We start from the raw sequence: 13,418 nt of genomic DNA on the forward strand, positions 1-13,418 counted from the left end.
TTATAAATATATATTACTTATATTAATTCTATTTTATAAAATAAAATATTTATTTTAGATTTTCTTAGGATTTTTGTTTTAATGAGTCATCTAGTTTGTTACGTTTGTTTTTAATGTTGTAGGTTGGTTTTCAACGATCATATTTTATTGTTGCATAAATGCCTATATATATCTCTGTCATCTTTTCTAGAGAGACACATATTTACAGTCTCATCCCTTTCTCCCAAAATTTTTCAACAGTCATATTTTGTTGTTGCATAAATGTCTATATATATATCTCTCTCTGTCTTCTTTTCTAAAGACACACAGGCTACAGTCTCATCCCAATCGGAATCAACGGGTTGTCGTATCTCGATAGAGGAGCGCAATCAGAACTTCTTACCCATACAGTGGGGCGTTTTCTGTAAGGATAGCATTTGCACGCTTCAACCCAAGCTAAATAGTTCTTTCCCTGATTTATTTTTTCCTTCTGCTTATTTTGTATGTTATAATGCATTATTCATGTGTTGTTAATTAAATTTATTTTACTACTATTATTTTGTTATTTAATTAGATGGTTTGCATTTTACTTCTTATTTATTTCTCATTTTTTATTTTATTTTCTAACACCTTCCAGTTGAAAAAATTTCTTTGAAATAAAAAAAATGATGAAAGTAAAGCGCGTGTGGGGAATAGAGGAAGGTGGAGAGTGAATGAAGAAGAAAATGAGGCTGAAAAACGGCCCATTAGGTTAAAAAGCCGGCACGCATGAAACCCCACCACCTTCGCCGCTTGTCTCGAAATTCCCGCGTGCCACGTAACCTCCAAAACATAACACATTATCCTCTCTCTTTCCTTTGGGCGGCGTCTCTCACTCACACCTCACACACACCCTTTTCTTTGACGGCACCTTCCTTATTCTCTCTTGCATATACAATTCCCTTCATTTCTATTTTCTTTTATATTCATTAATTTTATCAATAATTAATTTCAATCAAAATTTTTATTCATCATCATTTTTAATGATTCTTTTTCTAATTGTAAATTTTATATATAAAATTAAAATCTGAAACTTCATATTTTTTTAATTAATTAAAAAATAAAAACAACCCAACCCCCTGGCACCGCATGTTTATTAATATATATACACCCCACCTCCCTCACACCACGTAACTGCGTGCACTATCTCATTTCTTTCTATTCATTTCTTCATTCCACCATCACCATGGTCAAGGAGAAGAAGAACGTGGTGGTCAAGAACAAGAAGCCAAACAACAATGCCGACGAGCTTCACTTCCGCGGCGTCCGGAAGCGACCATGGGGCCGCTACGCCGCCGAGATCCGTGACCCCGGCAAGAAGACCCGCGTCTGGCTCGGCACCTTCGACACCGCCGAGGACGCCGCCCGCGCCTATGACGCCGCCGCCCGCAACTTCCGCGGCCCCAAAGCCAAAACCAACTTCCCCGTGCCCCCCGACGACAACAACAACAACAACGTTAACGTGAACAAAAACAAGAGTGTTAACGTTAAATCTCACAGTCCCAGCCAGAGCAGCACCGTGGAGTCCGCCACCCCGGAGCGTGAAGCCACGCGCCGCTCCACCTCCGCCGCAATCGACCGTTTCCCGTTCCTACCCATCCAGCAGCAAATCCTCATGACCCACCCCGTCGCAGCACCCATGCGCCCGGTTTTCTTTCTCGACCGGGCCCACTTCATGACCCAGTCTTTCCCGCTCCGGTTCGAACCCGGTCCGGTCCAGAGCGACTCCGACTCCTCCTCCGTCGTCGTCGATTGTCAGCCCAAAAGAGAGCTCAATCTCGATCTTAACTTGGCTCCGCCTAATGAATATTAACCCTTTTTTTTATCTCTTTATTTTTTCATAAAAAAAGATAGCAGAAAGAAAGGACTAAGGAGATTTTTTTTCTCTCTTTTTTTTTTTGGAAGATTAATCTTCCATTAAGAAGTTAATTAGTACATCCTTTGATGTAAATAGGTTGATTTTCTCTTCTTTTTTGTTTTTTAGGTCCTTGATAGTATTATCAGAGGACATGATCTGAAATTGTCTAGATCTGATATAATTTTTCATGTAACATCTGAATATCTGATGTAATTCTGGCTAATATCAATTAATCTTCTTTTATTACAATAATTTCTGCTATTGACTTTTCTGCGTCGTTGTTTTAGCATATGTTTTCTTTTTTTTGCCTTGTAATATGATAATTATTACTCTTATACTTTGAATGAGATTGTGAAAGACAAAAAAATACAGTATTGTAGTCTTGTAGATATATCAGTTTTGTTTTTTTCATATGTAAAATCCAAAACGTCAAACTTGGAGTCTACCGTAGTGTTTTTTAAGAGTGTTTGTGGGTGTTTTTTTTTACAATTGTTCCTTGATCGGTTTGGATCGCGGTTCGGATACATTTAAATTTGATTTTTTTTCTTTATAATTATTATTTTATACCATGATCAATTTAAGTATTTAATCTAATTAATACAATATTATTTAACAAATGTTTTAAAATAGTTAAATTGATTAATTTAATATTAAATTAATACAAATTAAAATAAAATATTCTTTAACAAGATCTATCATAGTTGATTCACAATTATTTTTTACAAATTAAATTTTTATAATATTATAAACATGATAAAATAAATAAATACAAGAAGATAAAATAAATAATAACTTATTTTAACGAGTTTCAGTATTTAAAGTCAAGCCAAATAACTTTTTTTGGATAAAATTGAAAAACTTTTATTCTTTTCTTTTGATAGTTTCAAATTAATAAAAAAAAATTATATTCTTTTCTTTTGATAGTTTCAAATTAATAAAAAAAAATTATATTCAAAATTTGGATGCGAAAAAAAGAAGAATTTGAAATTTCTAATTACAAGGAGGAAAAGGGCAAAAAATGTTCAAAAAAAGAGGAGGAATAGAAAAGAAGGAAAAAACCTATAAAAATAGCATAAGCTTAGGATAACATTATATTTGCTGAAATAATAAGAGGTATTTTATTAATAATATGATTCGATTTTGATTGGATTTATAAATTCAAACTCGCAATCTAACCCGCACATGAATGATTTAATCGGTCTAATTTTAACCTAAATATATAAATAATTTAATTTAAATTATTTGAATCGATTTGGGTCAATTTATGTTCACAAGTGACCCATACCCATAAACATCCTTAGTGTTTTTAGTTAAATTATAAAATTGAGATCAAAGTAGGAACGTTTTATTAATTGTTGTTGGGTATAAAAAAAAATATAAATGAAATTGAATGCTCATAGCTATAAATGCAACAGTGGCATGCAATAGTGTGAATACGGTTAATCAAGGATTGAAAAACTTTTGATGATTACTAATTAAAAAGGACTGTTCTTTATTGTATGGGTGTAAGTTTAAATTGTATTTTAATTTATTTTAAACTCTGTTTGATAGACATATTTTAAGGAAGTCTTTTATCGTTGTAAGCTTATGTAATCGTTAGTTTGTCAATTAAGATTGGAGTTTTATATCTTTCTCATCACTTTTATATATAGTATGTGTAAAAGAGTCAAGAGCTAGCTAGTATCAAATTATGGTCATTTCCGTAATTGTAATAAACAGTCATCATAATTAAAGTAATTAAATACTAGTATAAGAAGCAGCATAGCGTATCTTTAAAAAAAGAAGCAGCGTAGCTTTAATACGGTTTGCAACTCCAGGTTTGACTCATTTTAGCTTTCAACGAGACTTAATTATACATGTATAAACATAATTAATCATAATTGTTAAAATAGTTAAACATGGATTGATTGCTTAAATGTAACGTTTAATTTACTAAAGAAATGATTGATTTGACTATAATTTCTCTTACAAAGATTTTTTTGTGTATTTTTTTAATAACAAAAGCTACTCTATCAATTTAAATAAAATGACCTCTTCTTATAGAAAACCCTTTAAAGAAAAAAGTTTGATACATGCAAACTATTACTATAATTGAAAGTCCAAGTATGCTGCTACTAATCATCTCAAGCAAGCATACGAGGCATTCATTTTCTAATAATTGGAAAGATACCAACCGACCATTAAGCATAAATCACTTTGTTCAATTAGTGGGATATAATAATAGTAGATTGGTTTAATTACTTATTTAATTTTTATAATTTTTAAATTTATTTTTTTTAATTCTTATAATTAATAATTGAATTTTTTAATACATAAAATTTACATTTTAATTTCGAAAAGACTGTGATTAAATTTTTTTAATTTCATTAGTTAAAATTTTTTAACAGAAGAGATCTTTTAAGACTTAAAATGTAAACTTTAAGAATTAAAAAAATTACTAATTAAATTTTAGAGATTAAAAAATCCACTTATTAATTATAAAAATTAAAAGAAATAAATTTAAAAACTATAAGAATTAAATAGATAATTAAATCTAATATATTTAAAACATTTTTCCTTTGAGAAATAATAGTAGGTTTCTAGAGTCATCCTAATGATACCCCATAAGCCTACCGTCTCATGTTGAAAACAGCCAATTTCTCTTTAGTCCTTAATGAGGCATTTATTTCCCGTGGACATGCAACATCAATAATTCGGATTGAAGCAATACCGCATGATTGAATAAAATTGAATTTGAATAAAAATAAGCATAAAGTTAAAAAGCGACTTTAAAATAGAAATATTATTTAAACACTTATGATTAAAATACTTTTAGATAAGAAACCATTCAAAGAATATAACATGACCCAGTTTTTATTTGTAGTCATGATTTGCATTCAAACCAACTAATATTTTTTTTAAAAAAAGTATTTCTTATCTCTATATTTTTTAACCATTCTTATCTATATTTTTGTAAATTTATAGATGTATTTTATGTTTTCAAGGAATAACAAGGCAAATAGCTAAGCTCAAATCTTAACCTACCATAACACCAATTTTTCCTAGTTAACCAAGAGCTCAATCCTGTATGAATCATTATCACCATTTGGTGATCGGTCACCAACATCACATTATTTTCATTGTCATGTCAAGCAGCTTATAAAATCACAAAATTCATTCGTGATAAGATAAATGTTGTATCTTGAGACTCACACTATTAATCAAAGGAATAAAATCATCGTTCACAAAAGTACTATAACTCCTCAATTCGTTATCTTTAAATATCATTTTTGGAACTTCAATCATGAATGCATTAATACACACTGTCATTACTATGTTGGATTCTAACCTTTTAGCGGTCAATCTACAAAGGTTACATTGTCCTTACTACCATGTCAAGCAGCTTGTGAAGTCGCAAAACCCGACCCACACATGAAGAGACAAATGTTGTACCTCAAGACTTGCACCACTAATCAAAAGGATAAAATCATCATTTCCAAAGGTCTATAACTTCTCGATCCTCTATCTTTAATTATCCATTTTGTAACTCCAATCATTTACACATTCAATACACGATGTTGTTACACGGCTAGATTTTAACTAATTGAAAGTCAATCAACAATAGTTCCATTGTTGTCACTATCATGTCATGCAACTTGCGAAGTTACAACCCACATCACTAATCAAAAGCATAAAATCATCATTCACAAAGGACTATAACTCCTTGATTCACTATCTTTAAGTACCCCTTTTGCAACTTCAATCATGTACGCATTTATAAACACAATGTCGTTACTATGTTAGATTTAAACTTTTTGCTAGTCAATCACCGACAATTACATTGTCCTTACTATCATATGAAACAACTTGCAAAGTCGCAAAACCCACAATGACAAGGCGAATATTGTATCTCAAAATTTACACAACTAATCAAATGGGATAAAATCATTATTCATAAAAGACTATAACTTTTTCGATCCACTACCTTTAAATACCCCCTTCTTCAATCATTACACACTTAATACACTGTTTCTACTCCACTACATCCTAACTTGAATGTTAGAGTCCCCACAAGTATGCCACTCCATCATATAGACTTAGAATACCAATACATTTTTATCCTCAACATTCACCATATATGTATAAAAAACACCTATTGAAGGCATTGCTACACGACCACCCTTGATTCTTCTTTAAACATTATATAATTATTGTCTCTATCTATCATTTAAGATAATATGTACATTTTAATAAATTTATTGATTATATCAATTTTTATAACAAAATAATTTTATTTGTCTAAAATATTCTTATTTTATAAATGGTTAATTACACCACGATTACAAATATGAGGGACTTCATCTAATGAAATAAGATAGGGTGTTGCACTTGACAGGTCCACATGCACAAGTTCGAGGCTTTTCGGGATGAGATAAATATAAATATCCCTATAAGTATTTTTTTTTGTTGAGTTTGAATGCTTTTCATACCTTGGATTAAGGCACTATATCCTCTCCTAGATTTTGATGTACAAAAAAAAATATTGTAGTTGCAATGATAAATTTACTAATTAATTATTTTTTGATAATATTTGAAAAAAAATATTTTATATTTTAAAATAATTAAAATTAAGAAAAAAACATTTTAAAATTACAGATAAAATTAAACAAAGAGATTACATTGAATCAACTATTGTTTAAATGCATCATTTATTTGTATATGGCGTTACTAAAAAATAACAGTAACAATAATTATTAGTAGTAGTATGAAAATTAAAACTGATAAAATCATTTTTAAATAACTACAGTGAATAAATAATATCAAAGTTACAAGTACTATTTTTTTTTAAAAAAAATACTACCACTAAAGAGATAATAAATGTTGAGGGTGAGAGAAATGCAATGCAGATTAGCTAGGAAAGAAAGAAGGGGAGTAGCATGATTGCACGAGGAAAATTGATTAGGTTAATTAATTAGGTTAGCCAGCGTTGCTATTGCCGCACCGACGGCAAATGAAGAAAGCACCAGATTTTGGAGTATCCTGTCTGGGCCCCACAGAAAGCGCTCCGTGTTGACGGCTATGTCTTCGCTTTGGACGCCACGTGTACTCTCTTCTCTCTTCGTCCACAGATAACTTTCACGACTTCACTTTGTTTTTCTCAATTCTTTTTTTCAACTAACTTTATTTTATTTATATTTTTTAGCTCATTACAAAAGTGCGTGTCAGTTTTATAAGGTTGGTACTTGGTTGGTTGCGTGCGTTGCTTCTCAGTACTTGAATGGAAACACCCATCACACGAATGAAGAAGAGGATATAGGATTTAGGATTATTACTATTTTTTAAATCAAGAATATATGGATTAATTTCAACCATGAGTTTTTTTTTTTTTCAACAAAGTTAAGAATCAAATTCTTAATAATACTAATGCTTTGAACAATTGAACTACTCTTTTTTTCCTTTTTTGGAGTTTTGAAAAAAAAATATTCTTATTTACCGTTTGCAAAGAACAAAATCATATTAATTAATTTTTTAATTATATGTTTACTTTTTTTTTATCTTTAATTAATTTAGCATATATTTATTATGGACTGAAAAAAATGAGTAAAATATAAAACTTCACAACTATTTATTAGAATAAAAAAAAATTATTGCATTTTTTAATTTGTACAAAAAATCACCATATAAAAGGCAACAGAAAATAACATTTAGATGTTATTGGTAATTTAGGAGAGGAGGCTACACTAATATATGTTACGACTATAGTAATATTCAAATATTTTTTAATGTGTGGGTGGTGAGTAACAAAGAGAAGAGTAGTAAGATGGAAGATACAATGAGTGTGAGAGGAGGAACCAACCATTTTGATTTTGATTTTGAAAGTAGAGATCTTAGGTGCTGCTTTTGGTGGGACCGGCTGCGTGCGTCAGCGGAATCGGTTCAGACTGACCAGTATATTGCTTTCCTTTTCTCTTTGGCTTCCTTCCCCTTTCCTTTAGCCACGCATCAATGATCTATCTTTCCATTTAGTAACTTCATTTTCTCATTGAAAAATACTACTATACGTTTTTTGAAAGAAAAAAAATACTATAATGTTATAAAATCATTTTAAGCTCACCACAAGAACAACTATTTCTTGTTTCAAAAAATCATAATAAGTTCAATTCATCACCAATCCAAATACACTATTAATTGTTAGAAGAAGATAGATAGGTGACACGTGAAGTGAGTGAGGGGCTAAAATATATCATAGATTAATAAATTCTCGAGTTAAATTTGTTAACTCTTAAACGAATTTATGAGTTTATTTATTCTTATTCGTCTGAGTTAATTTGTACATAAATGATCTTTTTGGTAAATTTTAGATAAATTCGTTAAAAGTGTGTTTGGATAGTGTTCCTATACGCTGAGACCCGATCGATGTTCCACAATCCCATACGGTGTTTCTTGAAGAAGACTTTAAGAAGAGAATTTCAAATTCTCACCTTTTAGAAGAAAATTGAAATTTCAAATTTTTAGTTGTTTAAAATTTTATTTTAAAATTCCAAAATTTTAAATTCTTCAAAAAAAACATCCAAACGATGAATTCTAAATTACGAAAATTCAAATTCTCTAATAAATTACTTTCCTTAATTAAATTTTTCCATCCAAACATATTCTTAATTCTAAGTAAATTCAATAAATTTGTGAATTTATCAAATTCACATGTCATTAGTTAAAAAAATTAGACAAAAACACATATTATTTTAATTTTTTTATCTAATGTTGAACATATATGCATTTGGCGTGCTCAACATAAACTCGAATATAACCTTAAAACATATTATATGCACGGCGCAAAGTGAGAAAAGGAAGTGAGGGAAGTTTCTGTTTCGCCGCCAGAGTTGGCGATGCGTGACACGTTACGCGCGGTGTGGGACCCAGACAAGGTTGCATGGTGAAGCGCCACGTGACGCGGTACAGCAAAATCAGATACTGTTGTGGGCGGCTATATGGTGTGCCGTCACGACTCAGAACCGCCAATTTATTTACGATACTTGCTTATCCTTTAAACATTTAATAGATATCCAATATTTTATCTGACGTTTGAAAAGAATTTTTTTTTAATGTTAGAAAAAATAAATAAATAAAATATGTTAAATAAATTTTAAAAATAAAAAATAATTTATATATTATTATTCTATTCAATAATATTACGACAACATGTTTGATATTTTCGCTATTGATAACATTAATGAGAGATCTGATTTTTCTATTATTTTATTTCATGTTATTTTTATACTGCTTTATTAAAATAATAATGTATAACAGTTATGTTAATATTTAATAATAATATTTAATTTTGAAAATCATGAAAATTATATAATTTTAAACAACAATTGAAAAACCAAATTCATTAACGAATGCGGGTGAGGGACAATGAGAGGAAATTTCCAAACTTTTTATGCGAGTCCATTAATTATACTCGTTTACGCAACTCATATAGTAGCACTTTTCTTTTTAATTAAAGATTTGTATTTTGGGAGACACGGTGACCTTTGTAATCCGTCCAATGCACGCACGCCATAAGTAATGTCATCGTTGGTACTTGATCCTAACTTCATTTCCTAGTATGATCCTAATTTTATTATAGTAAATCATTTTCAACAAATTCCCGCGTATTAAGTAAAATTATTAAAATTAATCAATAATACTAAATTTATTGAATCAATGTAACTTTCAAAACTATTGTTGATGTTTTCATCTTTAAAATATCACATTTTTTTATATTTTATTTTTGATAAAATTGCATTCATTAATTTGGTTCTCTATATTTAAGAAAATACTATTGTGGTGTTGGTCCTCACTAGAAGTACTTATTATAGAATGCAATTAGAAGATAAAACGAATTATTTTTTATAAATTAAATTTAACTTATACACTTCATCTATTTTAAGGCTTTAAAAAATTTAGAGAATTAAGGCTCTAGAAAAGATTAAATTTCTCTTTTGGCTGCTAGCTCACTATTCAGTGCCCATTCTCCAACAACTACATCATCGTAGTATTTGCAGGATTTTTTTTAATATAAGTTTAGAGGATTATATGTACAAAAAAGGTTTAAAACAGACTAAGTAAGCGTATTTGTCTAGAATAATGATAATTGCACTCTCAAATGAGATTGAATTCTCTCTTATTAACGTTTTTTTCAATCTTTTTATCTCTCAACATTTTCTTATTTTCTTTTCTTTTTTTTTAAATTCCTTTTAATGTGTTCACGTTTAAATTCACAAATCTCAAAATCAAGACTCTAGGTCCCCACAAAATTCTAGAGTGCGCATGAACTTAGGATAACAAGAAGAGATCATCCCGATTTATGAAATGTGATTGAGCCTAAGGTTTGAGATTCAATATTAGAGATCCAACGATTTTATTATTTTTTTATCGATAAATATTAGTTGTTAATTATTAGTTTTTTTTATGGGAAAATTGAACCCATAACCTTTCCTTCCATCCATTCGCCTTTTACCACTCAACTAACCTTATAACTCCCAACTATTCCATTATGCCTAGTCCATTATTCTTAATCGGCTAGAGTCGACATTAATGAGGTGATGTCGATTGAATAATCCATAACCTACAAAACATCGAGTCTTTAGATACTCGTGCTTAAGCGTCTCTCTCTCTCTCTCTCTATATATATATATATATATGTGTGTGTGTGAGAGAGAAAGAGAGAGAGAGAATCAGCATTCTAGATGTGATATCGATTGAAAGTTTCAAAGTGTGTTTGTTTTTACATCTTTGTGTGTTTTAGTGTGTGTGTGTTTTTTTTTTATAAAATTGACAAATTCAAACTTTTTATCTTGAATAATGAAATGACACGATTTTATTAATATATGTGTGTTGGATGTGAATCTAAACACACTTTTTCATTCATTTCCTCCTCTTAATTCTTTATGTATTTATGTTTTTAATTTTTTTGGTTGTCTGTGTAGGAGAGGATTTAATTTACCTCGAAATGGAATGGATTGAAGTGAAAAAAAAAGAGAAATGAAAAGAAAAGAAAATATGTGAAAAAAGAGAAATAAAGTGATAAATTGTGATGTAATAAAAAAAATAAAGAAATGAATAAAAAGATTTAGATGAACATGGAATGTAAAAATAAAAAAAGGCCACCAATAGAAAGCCAATTATTAATAAGAAAAAGGCCAAATGTACACCCCATTATTAAGGTGTATGAGATTGAAAAAAAAAAAAGAGAAATAAATTGTAAAGGAAGAAAGAAAGTGATTAATGTGATAAATAAATAAAAAAAATATGAAAATGAAATGGAAGAAAAAGATAAATATAAAATAATAATCTAATACTATAGTTATATAAGAGTATCTCCGGTGATCTCTATTAGAGATGTTTACATGAGTTGTTTACTTTTTTTTATTGGAGTAGATGATATAGAGTTACTTATATAAAAATAGTAATTGTTTAAAATATTTATACCATTTATGATATATTTTTTAAATATTACAAGACCTATAAAATTGAGTTAAACACTTAGTTTAATATTCTTAATATTAGAATAAATTTCTGTATTAAATATTTAAACTTATATAAAATTATAAGACTCATTAAATTAATATAAATAATTTATTTATGTAATTATGTATTGTAAATGCTTTAAATAGGTGTTTTCACAAAGCATATCAGAAACCAGAATACTTATTCTGGACTTCAAGTGGAATTAAAACTCAGAAATCATATTACATTGCGTGGCAAGAAAGCTTAATTAAATTACATTTGAATAGATGTTGAACTCGACAGAGAGAGTGCAGACAAATTAGTCGAGTTTATAGCACAAATTGACCGTTACAAACTGAGACTTTTGTCACATGCCCCCTTAGTCTAGTTTAGCAGCACACAAATACACACTGGTGTCAGATAAAAATGATCAAAATCTTACTGACATTTTTGGTTCTCTGGTAAAGCAATAAAAAAACATATTATTTGGGTTAACACTCTGAAAAACCAGGGAAGGAGCATTTGGATTGCATTCACTTTGTCTATATTCCCCCACACTTTGTCAGCACTTTTTTTTATTTGATTAGCTAAAAAGCACATATCTAAGGTATATAAAATAGGGCAAAATTCCTTATGCCCCTTCTAGGGCTACCCATCTTGTTGTATTTATCATTCCATTATTTCACAAATGAATCTAGCATATGCAGTCCCCTCACTTGTTTATGCGACTCATGTTTCCTTACTACTAGAATAGAATAGAAGAGTTCATGCACGCTGTATAAGATAGTATTTTAATATCATTTTTTTTTATTTATTCTTCTCAACTAAGTTTAAATTGGCATTTTGTATTTTAGATATTCTGATAACACTAAGACTATGATTAGCAAAATTAATTAACTGAAATTCTACTTAGAAGTTGAAAAAATAACTAGAAGTTAAAAAATTAGTTATTGAAGTACTTAAAAAGTGTAAAATGATAAAAAAAATTATTTATTTAAAAAAGATAATTAAAAAATTTGATAAATATATTAAAGATATATAAAAAAGAAAGAAAATACAAAAGCTAATACTTTAAAAAACACAACTTTAAGTACCCTTTTGAAAAATGTCAAGAAATTATTAAAAGTCAAATAAATTTTTAAACTACTAAAAAAACTAAAAATTAAATAAAATATCTTATAAAATATAGCCTAAATCTAGCACATCCCCAACGTTGGTTTTAGCTTTAAAATTGCTCCTCTGTAACGAATAAATACGTAGATTTTGTTCCAAGGTACAAAGATTTTAGCATAGCATTCTATGAATTTCTTGAGCCGAGTTTGAGTCTTTTTTTTTTTCTTTTTTCACAGTGCTTGTCCTTAATAAGTTACTTTTCAATTCATTTCTATTTTGGATTGTGCTCTACAAAATGGTAGGTTGGGTAGCTTTACAAAAAGGAAACTCAAGAAAAAATGGAAATAATATATCGTCATCAGGTTGTGTTAACGACATTATATTATTTTCCCCACATTTTGACTTTTCTAAATTGAAATAATAACCATATAGAATATTAAAAAAAGTAAAATTATAAGTCCCGTAAAATTATTAATTGGTAGATATGGACCAATTCAGTGCATTTTTTGTCCAATTTATGATAGACAAGCCCAACTAGTTGGTCTGCATTTTTGTGGATAGTCCAACTAGCTAGCATAGCAACTACAACCTGCAATATTGGACCCAAAAACGTAAAAACCTGTAGGAAACTGCTTTAGGCACCCAGCCATTTTTTCTGGTACAGCCAGCAGTTTCCCAAAATGGCAAAACTGCCCTTAAAGGCATTTTGGGTTATAAGTAACATATTTTTTTTTTCATTTCTGCAGCGCCTTTTTGTTTTCATAAAACTTCAATCTGTCACTAAAACTTGCTTCCATTACCTTTCGTTGGTGCACATTTGTTGTGGCTGGTGGTGCACATGCTTTGTTAAGGATATACAGTGAAGTTTGGTGGTTGTTTAATATGTTTTAAATAATATTACCAAATCAATATTTATAAAATTGCTAAAACTATTGCTAACATATAAAAAAATTAATTT

General features: G+C 29.3%; 1 protein-coding gene across 1 annotated transcript; it reads left to right on the forward strand.

Annotated features, from left to right (window-relative positions):
- Window positions 1–1,128: 1,128 nt before the first annotated feature.
- LOC114417183 (ethylene-responsive transcription factor 9-like) lies at window positions 1,129–2,128 on the forward strand. The gene has a single exon (XM_028382303.1). The coding sequence runs from the start codon at window positions 1,205–1,207 to the stop codon at window positions 1,829–1,831; it is 627 nt and encodes a 208-aa protein (XP_028238104.1). The 5' UTR covers window positions 1,129–1,204; the 3' UTR covers window positions 1,832–2,128.
- The last annotated feature ends 11,290 nt before the right edge of the window (window positions 2,129–13,418 follow it).

Source organism: Glycine soja, chromosome 6 (assembly GCF_004193775.1).
Source record: "Glycine soja cultivar W05 chromosome 6, ASM419377v2, whole genome shotgun sequence".
NCBI lineage: Eukaryota > Viridiplantae > Streptophyta > Magnoliopsida > Fabales > Fabaceae > Glycine > Glycine soja.